Source organism: Neoarius graeffei, chromosome 2 (genome assembly GCF_027579695.1).
Source record: "Neoarius graeffei isolate fNeoGra1 chromosome 2, fNeoGra1.pri, whole genome shotgun sequence".
In the NCBI taxonomy this organism is placed as follows: domain Eukaryota; kingdom Metazoa; phylum Chordata; class Actinopteri; order Siluriformes; family Ariidae; genus Neoarius; species Neoarius graeffei.
In genome coordinates, this window is record NC_083570.1 from 9001369 (window position 1) to 9016425 (window position 15057).

The 15057-nt window shown below is 43.5% G+C and overlaps 1 protein-coding gene across 1 annotated transcript; it reads left to right on the top strand.

Annotated features, from left to right (window-relative positions):
- Positions 1–9702: 9702 nt before the first annotated feature.
- Positions 9703–15057, top strand: LOC132871828 (cilia- and flagella-associated protein 206-like). The gene is made up of 8 exons (XM_060906368.1): positions 9703–9856; positions 11279–11484; positions 12040–12159; positions 12238–12436; positions 12651–12791; positions 14072–14265; positions 14581–14724; positions 14836–15057. Exons 1-8 carry the CDS (start codon positions 9742–9744, stop codon positions 15055–15057), a joined length of 1341 nt encoding a protein of 446 aa, XP_060762351.1. The 5' UTR covers positions 9703–9741.

Sequence of the window (15057 nt, forward strand, 5' to 3'; positions counted from 1 at the left end):
GGCAGAGACATGTTTATCGCTGTCAGTCATCTGCTTTGGTTCATTATCCTTCTGAAAAATCCACTTCTGTTGGTTGAATCATTTCTCTGCAGATTTCTCAAAGTTCATGACGCCGTTATTGAACACAAGCTCACCAACAGCGCTGTAGGAGAAACAGCCCCAGCCTCCTCCGTGCTTTATAGTATCTTGGTGCAGTTTGATTGGAATTCTTCTCCTGGCTTTCTCCACACAAACACTCGACCACCACATCCATCCAAGTGCAGTTTGGATTCATCTGAAAATAAGATGCTTCTCCAGAAGCTGCTGTGTTTCCGTGTGTTCTTTTGCAGATGTCACCTTTATTTTCTTCTTCTTGAGGCTGATGAATGGTTTCTGCTGCGTTACTCTTCCTCTGTCCCCATGCTCCATGGTCCTGATTTGAATCGTATCTCATCTAGTTGTATCTGCTAATCCTCATTGAGATCAAGACTTGCTGCTGTTTCTCGGCTGTTTTTCTTGATTTTAATCACAATTTTGCTGCCCAAATCAGCTGGTGGTATTTCTGGGGCTACCTGTACGTTGTCTGTTTTCATTCACAAATCTTTCTTCTTTTATCAAGTTTTGCTGATCAGGTGACTGGAGCGGCTTCTTTCTGCAGCCATTTTTGACTAAAGAGTGGCCTTCTTTATTCATTTAAAGCGGATGTGTATGTAGTCGATTCCCTTCAGGTTCATACAGGTGTCTTGAGCAGAGTACCCACATGGTGGAGCATCACATTAACTATGGATTCACTGGAACGACCAGAATAATAAGAGACCAAATACTTTTAAAAAAAGATGTAATCATGACCAGCGTATCCACAACCCCAAATCAGAAAACACTGGGACAGTAAAGTGTTTACCATTTTATAATGTTCGAGGACAGACTGTGCCTTTCCTGGATACTGATTTTTACCGAATCATGACTGCAATCATCTGTTGACATCTCCTGTTTCAAATCACATCATTATTGAATTGTTTTACCTCATTATTGGCCCTAAACTGGCCCTGTCCCAAAGTGAGATTTGAAGGGTTTCAGGTAATTTATGTTCTTTTCCCATTTTGTCCTTTCTTTCTGTCCATGAAGTGTATGCGGTTAAATCACATTTTAAAATAAGAACTCCTGATAGAATTCTATAATATGTGAATACAATCGAGTTGTTATTTGGAGGCTCAGTTTTACAGAGTAGCACCACATCACTGAAACACACACACAGCCTTGAAACATCAATTCTGTATCTTCACTAAAAGACACACAAGAGGATTTACAGCAGGACCGTGTCTTACTACAAGCACTAAAAACTACCACATTGTGTTCATTAAGGATGGAAATAAAACAAATATTTCACTGTCATCTGCACTTCAGTGTCATTTGTTCTGCTGAAATATTTTCCTCATTCTGTCAGTTTGGAATTTAGTGAGGAGTGAAAATGAATTGAAATAAATGACTCTTTATTACCACAAGGGGAGTCAAAACCTGATTTGATTTATTTTGCACTATTTATTGCTAATAGAAGTCCCACTTTCTCATGAACAGATTGTTGAGATGGATGGAGGAGGGGGGAAGATGGCCGACTGAGCGCGAGGATGTTTGCAGGCTCTGATAAAAGATAGTTTCAAACCGTCCTAGAACAGCCATCTTTGGAAAACAAAATGAGAAGAAAAAAAACCCTCCCAACTACTCAGAAAACCCACTAAACCCCACAATAGTTTGGCTTCTTGAGTCAGACCACCAAACTGCTCTCTGCCTTTCCCGAGAGTGAGATGTTAATGCTAATAGAGCGACTAATGCTACAGGGCTAACAGACCATGATTACAGCCTGATGGCCTGCAGGAGGCATGTGATCAAGAAGAGATTGAGGCGATGGAGGAAGAAAACACAAAAAGCCTTCATGATCGCACCCCAATACCCAGCCCAAATCCCCGAAAAGTGAAAGCAAAGACAAATGCAAACAGTCAGTTGAGATCACTAACAAAACCATCTTCAACGCAATTCAAGCCCTGATTAGGAGGTTTGATGAGCAACATGACAGGATTAAAACTTTTGAAAGTCGGACAGAAGTCAATACACAAGCAGTAAGAGAAAATAAGGAAGAAATAAGCGAAATGAAGGAAGAAATAATGTTGCTGAAAAAGGAAAATGCCTCACTGAAACAGATGTGTTCGGATCAAGCCAGATATAAGAGAAGGTGGAATCTCACATTGATAGGTCTTCCTGACAAAGACCAAGAGATCACTAGAGAGACTGTGATTGACATCCTCACCCGGGTGATCCTGTGGTCAGTGGATAAACTTCACCAAACAGTGGATACAGTGCACTGCTTGGGAAAGAGGAATGACGCAGATACCAACAAAATACCTCGACCTGTAATCATCCAGTTTGCCATGCCAACTGTTGGGGATGAAATCTGGAAGAAATCAAGGGAGGCGAGTGTAACCCAGTATAGAATTGGGCTCTATAGTTATATATTGAACCAGATCACTTCCTGACCCCAAGGAGTTGGGTGAGATCACCTTTCACGTGAAGAGGAGACTCCCCCATCTCTTCATTCATCATTTGGATACCGCAGTGTGGTCGGACTGTGAAAGCCCCACAACGACATCCGATTTGACTACTTTTCTTTTGACATGCCCAAGAACACTCTGGACTGAAATTGACTTGAGACTACCTTATATGACTAAAGCTCGCTGAACTGACCACAAACAAAGGGACAAAGTTGAACTGCGCTGAACCAAAGGAAACCTGGACTTTATTGCATGCAAAGAGACATTTTCTTCTACTCTAAGTGAATTGTGTTCAAACTCAAACTGTTTTGGTTCAAACTGTGAAACACTTAAAGCATTAATTGTAAGAAGGAAAGAAAAACAGGAATAAAAACAAAGAAAATCACCAGTGACAGAAATGTTTTTAATTGATCATTACAAAAATGTACTTAGTGATGTTGGTTTGGGAGATGTGGGTTGAGGAGGTGATGGTAGAGCAACACTGGCCTCATATTCGCCTTCACCTTCATAGCTTGAGCCCTCTGTGACCTTATCCGAAATGAGGGTCTTCACAGCCGCTAAGAGTGATAGAATTTCTGGAAAATAAGGCCCACTGAATTAACCACAACAGGACTCCAAACAAGTTGTAAATACATAACATGTAAAAGAAAATATCAGTGTAAACAAAATACACTTCCGCTCCTTTTTTGGTGTCTCAAAGTGTAACAAAATGTGTTGGTGAGGGGTTCTGAAGGCATTACGGGGTATCTGCCAGACCAATTTTGCCTCAGTGGGGCGTTGAGGCAAGCCCCGCTCCAGTGTTTAGCCCTAGGGCCTCAGCTAAAGTTTTTTCCTACAGGAAACCCTATCCCAGATAGCAAGCTGACATTGAATAGATATTGATTTTCCATCTGAATCATCAGAATGGTCGACTTTGAAATCTTGATGCAAAATAGATGTTGAATCACCATTGTTACACCGATGTAACCCGACCTAAAATAAAGTTGACAGCAGTGATATTGAAACAACATTGATTCATAGTCGTCCTTATTATGATTGATGTATCATTGATATTTGGTTTACCGGGTGATAACAGTCATGTTGAAAAGTCATTGATTTTGTGTTGACCGGGAAATCACGTATGGTCGAAAAGCCATCGATATATAGTTGACCGGGAAAGATGATTGAAAAGTCATCGATCATTGTTGAACGGGACAGGGGACAGCGTGAGACAAAGACCGGCAGCGGCACACAGGCACCCGTTCTCGGATCCGGGATCAATTACAGGTAAGCAGCACTTTCAGCATTTAATCCTTACACATAGTTCAATGTATGGACCCTTTTCACGTCATTTTGGACATGTACTACCAGTAGTTTACCACAGCCAACATTGAGGAACGACAGCAAAGAAAGTTTTTACTCTCAGCAAGACTTCCATCATGCCACTATATTGTTGTGTACCTGGATGTAGTAACCATCAACAAACAAGGCAAGGGTTATCGTTTTATCGGATCCCGGTAGATGCTGACCGACGGAGAAGATGGATAGCAGCATACCAACGCTTGTTGGAGGTAAGACGAATAAAATTAGCCAGAAAAGGCATTACATTGCTGTTAACATTCCATTCTAGTTTACTGTAATTATGATCTGGCAGCTATTTACACCGGATCCAGTGTAAATAGCTGCCGGAGCCAATGTCCGAGCTAGTGAGCTAGCGCTGGCTCCGGCTGGGCGTGAGCTAGTGCTGGCTCCGGAACCTCGGACGTTGGCTCCGGCAGCTATTTACACTGGATCCGGTGTAAATAGCTGCCAAATCATAATTACAGTAAACTAGAACGTCCGAGCTAGCTCGCTAGCGCTGGCTCCGAGCCGCCGCGAGCTAGCCGGCCGCGAGCCAGCGCTAGTGAGCTAGCTCGGACGTTCTAGTTTACTGTAATTATGATCCTCGAGTTTTACTTGCCTACTTTTTATCTTTTCCCCCTCCCTGAGCGTGTTTGACTTTTATGAGGATAGATGACATTTAAATAATAGTATTCCACAAAATATATAGCCTATTTTTTTTTGGGGTAGCAGCCTATTATTAGCAGCAGTAGTACAATGTGTAACTGAAAACTATGTTTTGTGTGTGTTTCAGATGCCCTCACTCAACAGCCTGGCATGAATGATCTGGTCTTCACCCAGGCTGTGCAGAAATGGCTACGATATGCGCTAGACAGAACTGGAGGTGTCGCTCGCGCCGAAAGACATGAAAATTAAATGAACTTAAAATAAAAATCTTGTTTTCTTAAAAAAAAAGGCATGTGTTTCATATTTACTATTTTAGGCAATTAAAATGGAGATCCTGGCTGTAGATAAAGCAGGATATATGAGCCAGATATTTCTGGTAGGCTATCAATTGAAATAACATTGAAAGTGCATTGATTTTTAGTTATGTCGAAATTTCAATGTTGTTTCAATATCGACGCGAATTGAAATACAATTGAAGTTACGTGTGTCCATAGTTAATAAATCAACATCGTTTCAATGTTAGCGGAGGGTGCAAACTGATGTTAAATCAACATCGAAATCTGACTTTGATTCAATGGTTTAACGTCGACAATGCAATGTTGATTCTACATCGTTTCAATGTCAGCTTGCTATCTGGGATACTACATCTGTAATTTTCCCTAAAATGTAGACACAGTTATATCTTTAAGAATTACACCAAAAATGAGGAGACGTGATTTATTCAATCTAAAAGAATCCCTATTTTAATCTAAAAGAGATAGTTGCTTGTAACTGCCAGGTTGCGCAGCCTGGTGTTCTCCTTATGTAAAGCCTTGACTTGGGTCTCAAGATCTTTACTGGCTGCAGAAGATCCTACACTCTGCAGGTCTCGCAGTCTTTTATTCTCTTCCCTGAGGGCCCTGATCTCCTCCTCAAGTGCCTCTGAAGCAGTCTCCACTGGGCTGAGGTTAGGTTCTTCTTGGGAAAGAACCTCTAATTCAGACTGTCTTGCAGCTATGAGTCTGTAGTTTTTCTGTTGGGTAAAAATTATCAGATCAATTATGTATTAAACAATACACACAAGAGTTAGGGAAATAAAACCAAAAATTGATTAAAATTAATCATTAAGTTAATCATAAAGTTTAATGTTTCATGGCTAGAATCTGTTTAAATTCATAGCTGTAGTACGATAGATCCTTTTTTTTATTTTAAAGTTGCCAGGAACTTTCTTGCACAACCTAGCAGGGCTAACATATACAGACAGACAACAATTCACACCTATGGGCAATTTAGAGTCACCAATTAACCTAACCTGCATGTCTTTGGCCTGTGGGAGGCGGCTGGAGTACCTGGAGAGAATAGCAAACTCCACACAGAAAGGCCCTAGCCAGCCGGCAGGTTCGAACCCAGAACCCTCTGTGAGGCGACAGTGCTAACCATTGATTGAGATGGAGGGTGAGCGAGAGCGCCTCTGCCCTCACACAGTGCACCGAGCTGTAATCCACAGGGCCGTACTGCAGGAGCTTCTTCGGCTGCAGAATGAACTGCTGAGAAACCAAAAACACACACAAGGATGTGAATACAGAGACACAACGCTCAGTGCAGCACACAGTCAGTCACTCTGAGGCCACGGAACCTGCCTTCATACGGGGCCCCGAATACGGGGCCCCGATGCTGGTGATTTTATCATCACAGCACGTCCTGGAGTGGTTTATTCCTCGGACACCACAGCCAACTATTACAGGGTTTGTTGTACTTCTTATCCATTTTTAATAATATTTCATTGTAGGAATGACAACAAAACATTTTAACATTATAGCAGCTATAAACAGTAGCTCCCTGAGGGCGGAGTTATGACACCACTGAGCTGAGAGGTCGGACTAGCACTGAGCTCCCGCTCCCATCAACCGTAATTTAAATTTTACCCACCACACTTGCATTTTTATATCTTGCTGACCGCTCTAAGCTTCCTAACAATGTCAAGCAAGGAAAGTGGCTCAGTTCCACCCGGAAATCCGAGTAAATCTCAAAGAACAACGAGGGGCCGACCGAACATTGAGGCGCAGTGGCTACTCCTCACAGCTAGCTCGGGAGGGTACTGAGAGCGTCAGCAAGTTATTAGAGGAGAAGCCTGGAAGTTATGACAACACGGGTGGAGGGCAACAGTAAAAGACTGGACGAAGCTGAGGGCTGAGTGTCCACACTGGAGGACCCTTAAAGAGCCGAGTGTCCACACTGGAGGACCCTTAAAGAGCCGAGTGTCCACACTGGAGGACCCTTAAAAAGCCGAGTGTCCACACTGGAGGACCCTCAAACAGCCGAGTGTCCACACTGGAGGGCCCTCAAACAGCCGAGTGTCCACACTGGAGGGCCCTCAAACAGCCGAGTGTCCACACTGGAGTGCCCTCAAACAGCCGAGTGTCCACACTGGAGGGCCCTCAAACAGCCGAGTGTCCACACTGGAGGGCCCTCAAACAGCCGAGTGTCCACACTGGAGGGCCCTCAAACAGCCGAGTGTCCACACTGGAGGGCCCTCAAACAGCCGAGTGTCCACACTGGAGGGCCCTCAAACAGCCGAGTGTCCACACTGGAGGACCCTCAAACAGCCGAGTGTCCACACTGGAGGGCCCTTAAACAGCCGAGTGTCCACACAGTGCGCCCTTAAACAGATTGCCCCATCGCTCAGAGCAAAAACCAGCACTGTCTGTTGTTGAAAACAACCAAAGCTTGCTTTACCTAACATTTCTAATAACTTGTTTAAATAGAAGTTTGCGAGTCAGTGTGCTACAGCATTGTCATCCATGACTGGTACATACAGATGCTGATTGTCATCCCAATGATTGAAAACACCTGACTCTAATTTCACCTTCAAATTAACTGCTAATCCTAGAGGTTCACATACTTTTGCCACTCACAGATATGTAATATTGGCTCATTTTCCTCAATAAATAAATGACCAAGTATAATATTTTTTGTCTCATTTGTTTAACTGGGTTTTCTTTATCTACTTTTAGGACTTGTGTGAACATCTGATGATGTTTTAGGTCATATTTATGCAGAAATATAGAAAATTCTAAAGGGTTCACAAACTTTCAAGCACCACTGTAGGGAATTGCTGTATAGAGGACTATATCGTGAGCTCATGCGTAAAATGAAAAAACACTTTCGGACACTACTCCGTCACGCTGGTATTTACATCATTACGGTCGCACAATTAAAACGTGCCAGATCAGTCGGCTGCTGGGTTTCAAAATAATAAACACACGCTTGTGTTTTTGTGATAAATCCATATTATACTGAGCGCATTTCACACATTAATCAATACAAAGTCCCTGCAGCTTTCAGTTCTTTTAAATCAAGGCTGAATACTTTTGTTTCTTCTTCGCCGCTGCCTTTTATTAAATCAAATTTGAGACTTTTAATTTGATTTCTTTCAGCGCGACCGCAATGCATGATGGGATATATTGCTTTGGTTAGTCCCCATCGTTGTACGCTACTTTTCGTGATGCATTGTGGGATACTTTGAGTGCACTGTATAGGGTGTGAATAATCCTCACTAAGGTTTCGGACAGCACTACAAAATGGCATCCCCACTAAATAATGCCCTGTATAGTGAGTAAGGAGCGATTTCAGACACAGGGGTTGTCAAAAGACGCGCGCGCCCTCTTTCGAATGCTGACGTAATCAAGCCGGAAGTTTTGTTTGTTTTGATAGCAATCAGGAAAGTTTGAAAAAAGTAGGCAGTAATCGTCATTTCAACTCGTTTGGAAAACAGTTTTCAAAATGGCGGCACTGACACCTGGTTGAAGCTTCAAGTCTCGCACAAGTCTCGTGAAGATCGCGCGGATAAGCGACGCCTGCCGTGGAACAAAACGAATTACATTCAACATGGCTAAAAACCGAATAGGCCGATAAGTATCATATTTAATTGCGATTAGCTGTCAATACGGGTCACGATATAAAGTTACTAAAACCGAAAACGTCATTGAATAACACGTTAATTAAGAAATAAAGCAAGTTTAAAAATGACTTCGGTTCTCCTTTAAAGGGGTTTCTGTGGATCTTTGTGATTGATTTATCTGGAAGAGAAGAGCAGGGAAGATTGCGAATCAAGTGGCTGTGGTTTGCTTTCGCCCGATACTAAACCGTGTAGCGTCCTAGCGATCATTGCAAAGATGCGTACAAAAAGCCTGAAACTGCCTCCTTACCCAGGAAAAAATGATACAGGCTTTATCTTGGAGTGTCCTGATCCCCTGGGTCCGGTTGTTCAAAACATGGTTATCTTTTAACCAATGGTTCAATCACTATTTAACATGATGTTAAATATAACCTGCTGTTAAACTGTTGTTCAAAACTCCGTTAAAGTTAACACACCTCTTAGCCTCCGTTATCTTTTAACCAAGTGGTTACGTACAGCTCAAAAGGCAAACACGCATGTTCCTGATTGTTAATGCGTGCCGTCCAAAACAATTCAGACGAGGACCAAACGAGCTACTTTTATACAGTGAGGCAGAACTTCGACATCGGTACCGATTTGATAGAGAATCTCTCTGTTATATATTTGATTTGTTTCAAGAAGATTTGGAACGCCCAACGTGAAGAAGCCGTGCATTGTCCGTTGAGGTGCTCATTGCCCTTAGATTTTATGCAAGCAGCAGTTTTTTTTCCAAGTCAAGAGACTTGGTGGGCGTGGCATTGTGGGATTGATTTTGACACGGTGTGATGTTGGTTAGGGCTAAACCAATTGGTTTGCTCATGGTATGGTTCAATTAGCTTCAAGAAACGATTTTTTAACTAACGGTAAGTTAAAATTTTAACGGAAATAACTGTTTTGAACAACTGAACCCAGATCTTTAACCCATCCGCATATAAAAAGTTGTACACCTCCATGATCTTCCAGGTTTTCATTTATTTGTCTGTCTTGAATGATGTCTGTAGCACCAGGTAGTTTGAGATGTCAGGGAACTCAACAGATGGATAATTTTCCAACTCGTACGGAAAATCCTTCTTTACGAGCATTACAGGATCTAATCCCATCGCAAAGATCAACTTTCTGAAGGTGTCTTGACCATGCGTTGGCCTCTAAACTGTGAAAATAGTCGGAGACAGTTTTACTATCTTTTTTGCAGAACTGCAGCCAAATTGGTTTCTCGGACCACTGTAGCACAAGACCTTCCTCTTCTTACGGTACGTCTGTGTGTGTGTTCTAGCCGCACTGCAGAGTGTGTTCCCTCCATCAGAGCTGGCCGCCTTCATGTCTCTGCTCAGGCGTGATAAAGAACAGCAGCTGAATGAGCTCACCATGATCGTCACCGGGATTCGCCTCTTCAACAAGGACAGCGGGAAAGGAGGAGAGAGCATCGAGGACTGTGAGTGCATCTCACCTCGCGTTCTGATTAACGCTCGCCATCGTGATTCATTTTATAACAGCAGCTCTGACAGTCATGCAGATTTACGTTAACATGCTCGTTTTGGTACATTAACATTCTGTTAAATAACGAGACGCTCCACATAAACCGAATTGAAAATCATTGAACGGTTCTCGAAGGTAAGGAGACGTTTATTCAACTTTCACTCATCTTCAGGACAGAAGAGTTTACGATGATGTTTTCTGACGTTCATTAACCGCAAAGGCAGGAATGTGAGTGAGAACGGGAACTCACTTGTTTCCCACAAGTTCAAAAATGTAAATAGAAATGGATAGAAAGTATGGCGAATTGTTCTGTAAGACATTTTATTGATGTAATCGTCAATAAATTGCTGTGGTGTAAGACAGAAGGGAACCGTCAGGGCCTTCTCGGCGTTCAGAGAAGCCCAAACGTATCAGCATTTCAAATGTTATGTTTAATTTCTTTCATAATTTCATTATAATTATTCTCTCTTAATTCTGATTTGGCCTCATTTTCTATCACATTTGCTTCAGAAGTGAAAGGGTTACTGTCCTGAAAACATTAAAATCGAGTTCTCCAATGAGATTGTTTTGCTTGTTGTGTCTAGACTGAGAACAGTTCAGAGCTGCTCACTCATTGGTTAGGACTTCATTGCCGGGACAGAAGGCCATGGCAGTGTATGTTTATGTAGGAAATGACAGATGAATTAATTAACCAATCAGACTTTGATTTATAGCTGGAGGGACTAAAAATTTATCACCCTCAGCCTTCTCGAAGGCCAACGCAAGCTTAACTGTGAGTCGGCGCAGCAGTGAAGTCACCTTCCAGCCAGTGTAGCGTTCATCAGTAGTGTTAGCGAATGCTAATAAAGCAGTCAAGCCAGTGCTATCTATCGAGAGCTACAGGCTAACAACCGAGAAACTAAGATTTCTGTCTCCAGACTCTTCTTCCACGCTGCACGCTCGCTACAGTATTTTTCACTCAGACTTAAGTGTAATTTACTTTGTTACTTTTAAAATCAACATCGACAGCTACACACAACGGAGCGACCTGGCAGCCTGCCACTAATCCCTTACAAATCCTTTGCCCTGTTGCTTTTTTGGTGTGTTTGGTTAAGTTTTGGCTGAGCTCAAGTCCTATGTCTAATAGTAATAGTTCACCGCTGGTCTAAGAGGAACTTGGTCAGGTTTATGCATTTTTGTGACACACTGTACATTTATAATTAAGATTTAACTTAATTATTGTAACAAATGTTCAGAAAACCACACATATTGACAGAATACAGGCTTGTAAGAAACTGTACATGTTTAAAGAGCAAGGTTTTTTTGAAGTAATCGTGGTAATATCTTCTGTGTTACATTGTTGATGTGCAATCCTGGTCATCGTGGCTCTCTCGTGAAGTGCTGGCCGTCCTGAACGAGGCTCTTCCTGCGGCCAGCACAGATATAGAGCGTGAACTGGAAGGGATGCAACGTTTGGCTTGGCGCTACACCACTCTGCTGGAGAGACGCTCTGAATCCGACACTGACGCCGAGCTAAACAGGGACCTGCTCACGCAGGCCCTGTACAACGTACGCCAACATGAAGCCTTCCTCAAAATCATACTGGTGAGTTACAGAGACGTCTAAATTTTCAAGCCAACGATTAGAATAAAAGTTATTGGAAAACATTTAAATTTCTCATCTCATTATCTGTAGCCGCTTTATCCTGTTCTACAGGGTCGCAGGCAAGCTGGAGCCTATCCCAGCTGACTACGGGCGAAAGGCAGGGTACACCCTGGACAAGTTGCCAGGTCATCACAGGGCTGACACATAGACACAGACAACCATTCACACTCACATTCACACCTACGGTCAATTTAGAGTCACCAGTTAACCTAACCTGCATGTCTTTGGACTGTGGGGGAAACCGGAGCACCCGGAGGAAACCCACGCGGACACGGGGAGAACATGCAAACTCCACACAGAAAGGCCCTCGCCGGCCACGGGGCTCGAACCCGGACCTTCTTACTGTGAGGCGACAGCGCTAACCACTATACTACTGTGCCGCCCCATTTAAATTTCTGTTACTATTTTATTCTTATTATGGCTAACTTTTGCTAATAATCATTAAGAGTAAAAGTCACGTAATGTAATAAAATATAGTTCGTTTGTCTCCACCAGGCGGATGTGATCACATGTGCAAAGCAAGTGGAGGCTCTTCACACTGACCTCATGTCGAGGATGAAGGTGCTGAAGGCCACAGTTCACGCCAAAACTGCCGTACCAACCTCCCAAGTGTTCGTAAGTGGTCCTTTGCTCTGTCAAAAGCTCTTTGCTAGCATCATTTTCAGTCTGATAATTTTAAATCCCTCCCATTAGCCTCATTTCACAGCATTGGCCAGGCTGTGGGCGGGGCTTCAGGATGAGATGGTCTTGTTGAACATGCTCCGGAGCATGGCACTCAGCCTGAGGCCGTTCCTCTCGGCTCAGTCGCAACTTCTCGAGAACGTTCAGTTGGATCAGATGCTCCGCGGTGAAACCGTCAAATCTGACGCAGAGAGAGCTGCTGAGAGCTCAGGTACGTTCTGACATCACGAGCTTTTTATTCATTACAGAACAGCATCTTGTTAGTGGGCAGCTTGTTATGTCCAAGAAGTGTAGCGTAAACTCCTCTGGCCTGAAGACGTCGGAAAAAACTTGAGCATTACAGCTTTACGTTTTTGAGCGAGCGCATTTCATTTCTACATTATCACTCATCGTGTGTAGTGTAGCACTCATTTTCTCTTTTTCAGAGGAGCGGCTTGATCCAGAGGAGATGAAATCGTCCGAGTGGATTCTGCCCGAGACCACGGCGAACTTTGAGCAGCTCTTCCTGCAGTACAGGGGTGTGTGTGGATACACTCTTGTCGAGAAGAACGGCCTCTTGCTCCCAGGTTCATAGTGAAGCTTTTCTTTCTCCAGTTTTACACTCTGCTTTTTTTAGAGTCCGAATATTAGAGCGTTCATACGACTAGACAGTGTTTAGACCAAGACGTATTCAGCTCCCCAAAAGAAACAAATTTGTGATGTAAAGTGACACTACAGCATTAAAACACTGAAAGTGAAACATCTCTGGCTGAAGCTCCTCGTTCTTCAGTCATTAATTCGACCTACTTTGTCTCATCTCATCTCATTATCTCTAGCCGCTTTATCCTTCTACAGGGTCGCAGGCAAGCTGGAGCCTATCCCAGCTGACTACGGGCGAAAGGCGGGGTACACCCTGGACAAGTCGCCAGGTCATCACAGGGCTGACACATAGACACAGACAACCATTCACACTCACATTCACACCTACGGTCAATTTAGAGTCACCAGTTAACCTAACCTGCATGTCTTTGGACTGTGGGGGAAACCGGAGCACCCGGAGGAAACCCACGCGGACACGGGGAGAACATGCAAACTCCACACAGAAAGGCCCTCGCCGGCCCCGGGGCTCGAACCCAGGACCTTCTTGCTGTGAGGCGACAGCGCTAACCACTACACCACCGTGCCGCCGACCTACTTTGTTTGTTTCCATATTTGCTTTTGGTGTTAGACGAAATCTTTTTCAGGGAATGCCTTCCTTATTTCAGCAAGACTGCTTTCTGCACATATTAAAACTGCATGGCTGTGTAGGAAAAGAGTCCAGGTGCTAAACTGGCCTGCTGCAGTCCAGATCTGTCTCCTATGTAAAACAGTTGGCGCATTATGAAGCGCAAAATATGACAAAGGAGACCCCGAACTCTTGAGCAACTGAAATTGTACGTCAGGCAAGAATGGGACAACATTTCTCTTTCAAAACTACAGCGGTTGGTCTCCTCAGTTCCCAAACGTTGATAGAGTTTTGTTAAAAGTAGAGGTGATACACAGTGGTAAACACACCCTTGTCCCAACTTTTTTGAAATGTGTTGCTGACATCAAATTCAAAATGAGCATAGATTTTTCAAAAAACAATAAAATTTCTCAGTTTCAGCATTTGATATGTTGTCTTTGTACTATTTTCAATGAAATACATGGTTTCCATGATTTCCAAATTGTCATATTTTGTTTTTATTTATGTTTTACACAGTGTCCCAACTTTTTTGGAATTAGGGTTGTAATTAAACCGACTTTTAAATATAATTAATAAAGGACACGCTTTAAGGCAAGACGTCCATATTTCTGAAGCTCAGTCTGCTGCTGTTCCTTTCCAAAGGCAATCCGAACATCAGCATCCTGAAGCACAGGGAGAAATATTACAGCTTCAGCTCCAAGCAGGCTGCGTATCAGTTCGCCTCAAACGCAGACGAGTACATCGAACTGATCGCGGAAAGAGCGAAGAGATCTCCGGAGCTGATCCAGCTGCTCGAGCTTCATCAGCAGTTTGCCAGCGTCACTCCGTACTCTCAGGTATCATGGACGTGTGACTTACTTGCGTCTTCTCCTTCGCATCCTTGACCTACTCGCTGATCTCCAACACAAACTCCATTCCCCATGAACACTCTTAGCCTACAAATATGGCTGATCCAGCATCTACATACTGATCCAACACAATCAGTTGCGCACGTATGAAGACTCCACACACACTCTGCACATTAAAACTGCTCAACTGCAGTCGCATCCTTGTCCATCTCATCTGTGAGCCTGAGAGTGACAGGAAAATAATCAACAACAATGCGGTGAGCCAGTGCAAAGCAGCGTTTCTTAGAAAGTTTGTCTTCACAGATGCAGTCAGGTGAGAAATTGTTGGTGAAACCCATCAGCAAAAGTGAGAGCAGCACACAGACGGACACACACCTGCTGGAGAGCAACATCGTCAGATCTTACGAGTGGAACGAGTGGGAGCTGAGACGGAAAGCCATCAAACTGGTAAGCAGCTCCACCTGAAATACACTGGCATGATTAGATTAGATTACGCTCAAGCTGTCCGAAAAGCCCTGAAATAAGTTTAACACGTTATTTTGTTGAATGCACTCCAAGGCGAACCTGCGCCATAAGGTAACCCACTCGACGCAGACTGACCTGAGCCACATGAGGAGACACAACACCACGCAGACATTCCTTCCAAAAGAAGCCGCCTGCCAGACGAAGAGAGACGGACAGAGTAACGTACCGAGACCTCAAGTCTACCTGGCTGGGCTGAGAGGAGGACCAACCACTCCCATGACCAAACTCGATTTAACTCCAGATGTGCATGAATAG

Bases quoted from the DNA above. Each gene is read 5' to 3' on its own strand.
- LOC132871828 (XM_060906368.1), top strand. From the start codon at position 9,742: ATGTCTCTGCTCAGGCGTGATAAAGAACAGCAGCTGAATGAGCTCACC. The intron at 12,437-12,650 runs GTACGTTCTGAC...TCTCTTTTTCAG, and splicing joins GAGAGCTGCTGAGAGCTCAG to AGGAGCGGCTTGATCCAGAG. The intron at 12,792-14,071 runs GTTCATAGTGAA...TCCTTTCCAAAG, and splicing joins GAACGGCCTCTTGCTCCCAG to GCAATCCGAACATCAGCATC.